We start from the raw sequence: 8,822 nt of genomic DNA, 5'->3' as shown, positions 1-8,822 counted from the left end.
CATGGGCGCAAGCACATCACCTCAAAATGACAGAATTTGTGAATGTGCGCTCTAAACCTGACAACGTGATCATTACCAGTTTACAAACATACCCAAACATTCTAGAGAACCACATGGTCGCCACGTCAAAATGCCTGTCAGTTATGGGGGTGTGGCTGCGTTAACCATGGCTTGTACAAGAGACTACACGTTCATGACTGCACGTACGGTTTCCTCAGTCCATCCTCTTTAGCTATCAATCATGTTTCTTTTAGCCAATCCAATTACTTTTACCTGGGGACCGCGGTGTCGCTTGGGTGCGGGGGCCCGCCCAGTGCTCTGTACGTCACATTCTATCGGCCACCACTGGCGTTGTGAGGGAATAATATTTTCTGCAGGCAGGGCCCTTTTCTTCGGCGCACATTGCGCACTGGTTTATTGGACCCTAAACACATTACTAACCGGTGGTTTCTGTGGGCCACAGCGTGTACCGTACCATGTTTCCAGTTCAGACATTCTTTCTGTTGCCGAATACCAGAAAAATCCAGGCAATATTAGAGAGTCGCTGAGTCGCGCTGGCCCGCGGCATGTCTCGGGCCAGCAGATTACCGTTACGTTGCTGCAACTATGGACACAGCAGCACTGTTTGTTAACATTTTACTTATAAAAGGACATTGTCCTTGATTTATCGCAAAAGGTTTATTACATATAGTTCCATATGTATAAATCCCAGAAATGGCAGCGAGTGGCTACACTGACCTGAGAGAAAAGCTTAAGTCGATGTTGCCATACAGAGAAAATTATAAAAACAGATTTTTAGACTATAGTAGCGACAAAAAACGGAGGTACTACGAATCCGACGAGGATTTTACGGATGACGACGATCTCCAGAAAGAAGAAGAAACGCAAAAAATTAAAAGTAGCATTCGGCAAGTGAGGCTATTTAGTGATGAGGAATGTACCTTGATAGAGTCCAAGATTGATGAGGTTGTTTCCAGGGCGGAGAGTGGGCAGTACCGCGAACACACAGTGGATAGAGCACCTTTGAGAAATAAATATTTTTTTGGAGAAGGATACACTTACGGAGCCCAGTTACCTAAACGCGGGCCTGGACAAGAGCGTCTGTATCCTAAAGGAGAAGTAGATGAAATCCCAGACTGGGTTCAGGAGTTGGTTATTAAGAAGCTGGTCGATCAGCGAGTTCTCCCAGAGGGATTTGTAAATAGTGCTGCTATTAATGACTATCAGCCTGGGGGCTGCATTGTTTCCCACGTTGATCCAATACACATTTTTGAGAGACCTATAGTGTCTGTCTCTTTCTTTAGCGACTCAGCACTTTGCTTTGGTTGCAAATTCCAGTTCAAACCTATCAGGGTGTCCGAACCGGTGTTTTTCTTGCCAGTTAAAAGAGGTAGTGTCACTGTACTCAGGTAAACGATATTTATAAACTTTTCTGTTACATGTGCATAATGGTAACCTTTGAGCTCTTTAAATATGTTTAAAATATGCTGCCACTTTTCATTCCACGGTACGTCGTACCTCTGAACAACCCCTGAGTTTGACTCAAATTTTAGTTCTGTCCCCCTAGATTCATCTTAACTTGTAACCTTTGGAGAAAAGGTGAATTGCACTTCATATATATTTGCGGTAATTTGAATTATAGACTTGGTTCAGGAAATGTATAGTAATTCACATTCACTTATTCTGTTAGCGTCTGTCCCCGATTTTGTTGAGATTTCTCCCAGATTGGTTGAGAGTTATGCGTTGCATCAGTTGCTTGTATGGAGTAGTCTAGATCCTCCCAAAGTTTCCAAAACAAACGAAGGTGTATGTGGCGGTTGGCTGTACTTAATGCCCACTAGGCTAGTATCACTTCTTATGGGCGTCGGGAGTACTGATCTGTTTGAGCTTAGCTTAGTTTTTAATTTGTCTCTGAAATGTTCAGAGGCATAATTTCAAATGTAATGCTATTAGCTCATTTTATTCCTGTGTGCTTATAGCCAGATAATTTAGTATCGTCCGTTAAGGATTAGTGTTCCTTATTTTAAGTAGATGCACTAGGTCACTAGGGTCCTTTTCATTCACTTTTTTTTTACACAGAGAAGAGTGCATGTACTGTGGGTAGACAAAAATTACAGACTGCATGTCATTGAGGTAAAATTTAGCAGGACTTTGTGTGCATTACTAATCACAAACTGTATGTTCTTGAAATTCAGTCTTGCATAGTTTACTCTGTTAGACAAAAGTGAGGATGTGCGAAAATTAATAAGTAGGGAAGCCGCCATTGCATTGCATTTGCATTTTATTGCTGTTTGTATAACTTACTTGGAGTATAATAGGTTCTTAGATGGTTACCAGGCTAATGGCCCTAGAGCCCTTATAAAGCATAGCCATATTAATCCCAAGTTGCTGCAGTTGGTGGTTAGGTGAGCAAAGTTCAGAGGTTAGTGTCTATGGAAATTAATACTGACTGCCCATGAGAGGCATGGGTGACACCCCTGGAGTGAATTTACGGTCACCCATCCATTGATCTATTTTGTTTCGAAGTAGGTCAGGGAGAGTGTCTTTCACGTGAATTGAAATCTTGTTCCAGATAAGTGGCAGTCTCTGGGAAATGTATCCATCTCTCCAGCATGATTTGTTCATGTCAGGCCAGGTTAAGATCCTTGGAGCAAGTGACCCTCATGTAGTTTGTTTTTTTACGAATGTGTAGCATATCCACCAGAGCTGGGTCAGAGACTGCTGTGTAAGGCAAGCACAAGTCACCCCTTAGCAGCTTGTAGGAGAGAGAATACAGTGATAGGACTTTCAGTCTTTCTGCATAGGATTTGTTTTGTGTACACAGCATTTTCTTGGTGAGAAACTTATGTGGTCTTTGCAGCAGTTGCAGGTGTCTGTTGAGGTACATACAAAAGGGAGTTCTCAGTTATTGGTCTGAGAGCAGAGTATAATGGAATTATAACATCTTATATCTAGATGCAATGCCTTTACTTATAAGATGTACCACCTAGAACGATTTTCTTACTACTGTGGATATGTAGTGGTCAGTGATGAAGTAGTTATCAACCTGAATACCCAGATCACGTAACACTGGACCTACACTTAGGGGCTGCTGTCTGTAATGTAATGAGCAGGAATGTCAGCTTTCCAAAAGGGGTTGATGCATTTTTTTGTATTTAGCTTTAATCTGTGACTTTTGCAACAGTCATTTGTCTGCAGTATATTAACATCATTGGGAAGCTCGGTGCTTGCTACCAATTTGCAATTGTCAGCAGACTTGGTCAGCCGCAGGCCATCCACATTTCCCTGGACTTCTCAGAAATAAATTCGAGCAGTAAAGGGCCCAGCACAGAACCCTGTGGCACACCACTGGTGACTGGTCTTTTGCTAGAGATGAAGTTGCCCACTTTGACAGTATGTGTCCTATTGGTGAGCCAATTGGCTACCCATCTAATGACATAGGGGTTAATATTGTAAGAGTTTCTCTATAATACTTGAGTGGGGAATTGTGTTTAAATGCCTTGGCTAGGTCAAGGTAGGCAGTATGCACTCTTTCCCTCATCCAGGGTCTTAGTGACTCTCGAAGTCCACCAGATTTAACAGGCATGATCTACCCTTACTTAATTCAAACTGTGTTGGCTCAGAGTTTGGAGATTACCTATGTCCTTGTTAATAAGGTCCATAGTGATTCTTTCCATGGCCTTGCAGATAAGGCTAATCAGGCTTATGGGTCCAGAATTCCCAGGGTTGGTTGACGGTCCCCCTTTGTGCTGAGGGATTACTGTTGCAGTTCTCCATTCTGCCTGAACATAGGATTACTGTTGCAGTTCTCCATTCTGCCTGAACATAACCAGTTCACATGTTGTCGTTAAACAGGGATTCAAGTGGGTCTTCTAGGTCATGTTTTAAGTTGTTTAAAAGGCAACCTGGGATGATGTCTGGTCTCATTGATGGAGTGTTTTTTTGGCCTCAGAGAGTGCAGAGATTACCTCTCTTGAGATTAATAGGCTGAGGAATGGTGGCAGGTGTAGTTTGAGGGATGACCAAGTGGAGGCAGGGGGTGAAGTTTGCTCCATATCTGTTAGCAGGTTGGCTGTTGCATCCGAGTATGGATGGTGCCATCCACAACCAGTTCAGCGCATAGCTGAGTATTCCCTTTTAGATTTCAGACTTAAAGAATACCTTGTGATTATCCTTAACTAGGGAGACTATTTTTCCTTCGTAATTAGCTTTGGAAAACTTGACAATATCTGTAATTTGTTTAAGCTAGAGACTGATTTCATCCTGTGCTGAGCCAGTTTCCTCTTGTTATTTGGCATAAGTTTTTTTTTTTTTTTTCTTTTGTTGTACAGCCTGTTTATGCAATGTGTCTACCATGGTGGCTTGTTTTTTGGCAAGACCTGTTTTTAATTCTGGTCAGGTACAGCGGATTCCTTATGACTGCGCAAGGTGTCTACCATGGTGGTTTGTTTTTTGGCAAGACCTGTTTTTAATTCTGGTCAGGTACAGCGGATTCCTTATGACTGCTTAAATTGTTATACAGGGCATTGCTTGTACACCTGTGCATAGGAGTTTGTGTTATCTGTGTTCGAGGGGGCATTAAAACTTCTTATGCTGTTGCTTAGTAGGAGGTAATTTGAACTTTATGGGGTTTCTGTTCTTATAACTGAATCAAACGAGACTGACGTATGATGTGATCTTACAAGGGAGGACATCACATGGGGGGGTGCAGTGCTCACCCATGTTAGTGTGTACTAGGTCCAGGATATTTGAGTCCCTTGTAAGAGTGCTGACTAGCTGTTCCAGAGCATTTGCACTGAGAAAGTCCAAGAACCTCTGAGCCAGCATGTTTGTGGTACACCCCTCATAACCCCCTTCATTGTTTCCAAGGCCACCTCTCTACCTCTGACTTCCTTAATAAATTCAGTAGCCTACTGTCTACTCTCACAGACCTCATTAGAATTAGTGCTTTACCGTGGTTAACAAATGCATAATTGATTTAGTGAAGGTTGTGTAATCTGAAGACTGTCCCTCTTCTGCAGTGTGTCTTCTTTCTCTATCATGTTTGGTGTTTAATTATATTTATATGCAAGCATTTTGTATGTTTGTAAATCCCTTGGATGAGTCTAAAAATGGTCCATTTGGATTAGTGCTTTACAAATGCATAATTGATTATTGAAGGTTGTAGTGACTGATACATTACAGATTTGATCTAACATAGGAGAAATTCTGTCAGTGCAACAGAGAGAATGATCTGGGATGGTAAGAGGTAACCGCAGTGAATACAGAAGATGCAAACTTGATTTTTGTGTAGAGGCAAGGTGGTATGAGGACTTGGGAGTAGTCCACATGGAGAAATTGTATAACTCTGTGAGATTAATTGAACGCCAGCTTGTTTATTGCTGGTGCAGAATTAACCACCAAAGAAAAAAAGTACAGTTTTGTGGTTTTCTTGTAGAGGTGAGCTGTGTAAGAGCAAGGATGTATTTGAGTGGGATGGATCTTGCAAGCTGTGGGCTGAACTTGATTCAGTTACTTTTGCTAATTACGATAGTTTGGCTGGGCCAAGGGCCTCTGTTCAGTACAGTTCTGGAGAGAGGTGTTTCACGAAAAAGTAAAGTAGAAGAAAGTTGAGACTAAAATAATACAATGAGACAATGACACACAAGCCAGTACAATACAATGTATATACTTTTTTAGGTAATAAACATAAATATTTTAAAATCATTTTTAGACTAACGAATTTAAGCAAAAGTTGGATTATTACATATACTGCTCATTCACATTATAGCTGTGATGTTTACTGCATCTAGGGCCACCAAGAGGGCCAATAATTTACCGGTCATTGCATAACTGATCAGGGTTTGTGTAAATATCCTTTGGTCAGTTTGAGTGGTACTTCCAGTCTCTCCTGCAGAGAGACCACTGGCCTAGCGAGGCTACCCTCTTCAACACAGCACAAGTAAATTAAGTTCTTGCATTCCGGAGGTTGTTGCAGTTATTTTAGCAAAGTTAACTTAACATGTCTTTACTTCACAGGCCTGACAAGAGTTGAGCCAGTGAAGAGTTTAGGGTGATAATGGAGAACACTGGACTGGGGGGGTGCATTTTCAGGACGTTTTAAATGTTATGAAAAAAGTGTAGTTTTGCATATGCACTCTGCTGTCCTAACAGTTTAAAAAGGTTCATAGGTTTGTACTAGGCTAATGGCCCTGGGGCTTTTACAAGCCTAGCCCATAGAAGTGCACTGACATTGTGCCGCCCATCGTTAGTTCCCAGTGCCTTTGTCAGGTAGAGACACTGGAGTGATTCCCAGGGTGAACTTTCTATTACCCATCCACTCATCAAGATTTTGCTTGAAGAGTGCTAGTGAGGTGCTGTGCTTGACATGTATGGGAAGTCTATTCCAGAGCATGGGTAGTCTCTAGGTTATGAACCTGTCCCTCCAGCATGTTCTGTTGATTGTAGTAATGAGGTTGAGGTCTGTGGAGCGTGTGGTGCAGAGGGGTTGGGATTTCTTTAGATGTAGCATTTCTAAAACAGCTGGGTCAGGCATGGCTTTGTAAGTCAAGTAGAGATCACCTCTTAGTAGACAATATGAGACAGAGAATAGCTGGAGTTTTTTTGAGTCTGTCCATGTAGGGCATGTGTTTAAGGCCTAGAATCCTCTTCGTGAGACTTTTGTGGCCTCTCCAACTGTTGCGGGTGCCTAGTGAGGTACTTGCCAAATGGGACATTATACTCTGGTCTAATGAGGTTAGAGTAGAGAGAAATGATAACCTCTTTCTTCCTGGATGCAAAACCCTTGGTAATGAGATGTGCCACACAGAAGGACTTTCTGACCACAGTGGCAAGGTGGTGGTCGAAGGAGAGGTTGCTGTCAACCTGTGTCCCCAGATCTCTTATAACCCTTTCAGTGTTCAGTGGGCTACCATCGATGTGGTAATTGGAGAACTGAGTTTTTCCCAAAGGGGATAACTACGCATTTTTTGGCATTAAGCTTTAAGGCCATGGTTTTGACACCAGTCCATTGGTCTCAGTGAGGTCTTTCTGTAGGATGTCTGCATCACTTGGGGAGCTAATAATGGCTGTCTGCTTGCAGTCATCTGCGAATTTGGTCAGCCAGAGTCCCTCCGTTTTGGCCTGGATTTGTGGGAAGTAGATGCCAAACAGGAGAGGGGAGAAGCCGCGGTGGTGCAGCGGTAGCATTGTTACCTCACAGCAAGAGGTTCTTCAGTTCGATTCTTGGCTGGAGCGCCTTCTGTGTGGAGTCTGCATGTCCTCCCTGTGGTTGAGTGGCATTCGAAAGACATGCGTAGAATGGGCGTGCCTTCGTTGAAGGTTGAGCGTCGAGCTGGTACCTTGGCACTGGGTTCTATCTGTGAGTCAGTTTGCAACCCACCTAATGATATAGGGGTTGATGCCTAGTTTGCTGAGTTTATCAGTAAGTCGTGGGTGAGGAGTGGTATTAAAGGCCTTTGACAGATTGAGGTAGGCTGTATGAACTGCCTTACCTTCATCCACTGCTCTGGTGACTGACTCAAAGATGTCAGCCAGGTTGAGCAGGCATGATCTACCTTTCACAAAACCAAATTGTGTGGGATCTAGAGTTTGGAGATTCCCTACGTCCTTGTTAGTTAGGTCCATGATGATGCGCTCCATAGCCTTGCATGTCAGACTCGCCAGACTAATGGGCTAATAATTTCCAGAGTTTGTAGTCACTCCTCCTTTATGGAGAGGGTAGGGACAAAGCCTAATGTGAGGCTGTGAGTGAGCAGAGCAGACAGGTGTGGTGTCAGTTCACTTTGTAATTCATGTAGAACACAGCCAGGGATATTGTCTGGTCCCATGTAATTCTTGGCCTTAGACAATGCAGCTTTAACCTTTGCTGCAGTAATGTTGGGTGCCTGGCATTCTTCCTGTATTGAGATTGGTCATTTGAGGGGGAGTTAAAGTTGGCACTGAATCAGTTGGCCAGTATGTTGGCAATATCTCTTGCCTCAGTGTAGGAGGTACCATTGTGCAGTAACTCAGAGCAAATCTGGGTATTGCCATGGAGATCCTTGATATAACTGTAGAAGGCTTTGTGGTTGTTTTTATGTCTGCTGCAATTCTGCCTTTGGAGGTTTTGATGAGGGATCTCAACTTTTTGTTGAGGCTGATAAGGGAATTTTTCCAGTCTTGGGACTTATTCTTCTTCTGTTGTAGAATTTATTATTGGCAGGTGACCACCAGACTGGCTTCCTTTTTTTTGAGGAGAGCATCTTGGTTCAGTTAGGTATGGCTAGTTCCATGCATTTATGTACGTGTTCACACAGTGCATTGGTGTATGATTCGGCAGTCATGCATCTATTTCCCATTGGCATGGGTGCCATGAAGTTAGCCACCTCTGTTTTTTGGAGTCCAAAGTCAGCTTTGGAGAAGTTTTTCATGGTGGATACCTTTGTGGGAGGGTGTGGATGAGATGTGTATTTCTATGGTGATTTAGTTTGTGGTCGGATATGACCAGGGAGGAATTGACTACTGGTGTAGAGCAACAGTTGCCCATGTTGGTAATCACCAGGTCAAGGATGTTGCTTCCTCTAGTAGGGTAAGATTGAGCTGGGCATTGGAATTAATGAATTACAGGAAGTGTTGGGCAAGTGCATTGGTGTTGGATTGGATCTTAATAGTTTCCAGGGTGCTTAGGAATGTGGAGTGAGAGCCTTGGGACATGGTTGGAGACCTATAGCAGGCTACGGCCTGAATCGCTGTTTTACCCCAATGTAAGTTGTACCTGGAGTATCTCAGATGCGTGTTATGCCCATCTACTAGTCTGGAGGTGTGTGTATCCTTTATGAATA

The 8,822-nt window shown here is 43.1% G+C and overlaps 1 protein-coding gene across 1 annotated transcript; it reads left to right on the top strand.

Annotated features, from left to right (window-relative positions):
* Positions 1-318: 318 nt before the first annotated feature.
* Positions 319-1,413, top strand: ALKBH5 (alkB homolog 5, RNA demethylase). The gene has a single exon (XM_044076680.1). The coding sequence runs from the start codon at positions 715-717 to the stop codon at positions 1,411-1,413; it is 699 nt and encodes a 232-aa protein (XP_043932615.1). The 5' UTR covers positions 319-714.
* The last annotated feature ends 7,409 nt before the right edge of the window (positions 1,414-8,822 follow it).

Source organism: Protopterus annectens, chromosome 1.part0, assembly GCF_019279795.1.
Source record: "Protopterus annectens isolate FY-2018-M chromosome 1.part0, PAN1.0, whole genome shotgun sequence".
Taxonomy (NCBI): domain Eukaryota; kingdom Metazoa; phylum Chordata; order Ceratodontiformes; family Protopteridae; genus Protopterus; species Protopterus annectens.
This window is presented reverse-complemented; position numbering and strand designations above follow the sequence as displayed.

Coding starts and splice junctions, on each gene's coding strand:
- ALKBH5 (XM_044076680.1), top strand. CDS start 715: ATGGCAGCGAGTGGCTACACTGACCTGAGAGAAAAGCTTAAGTCGATG.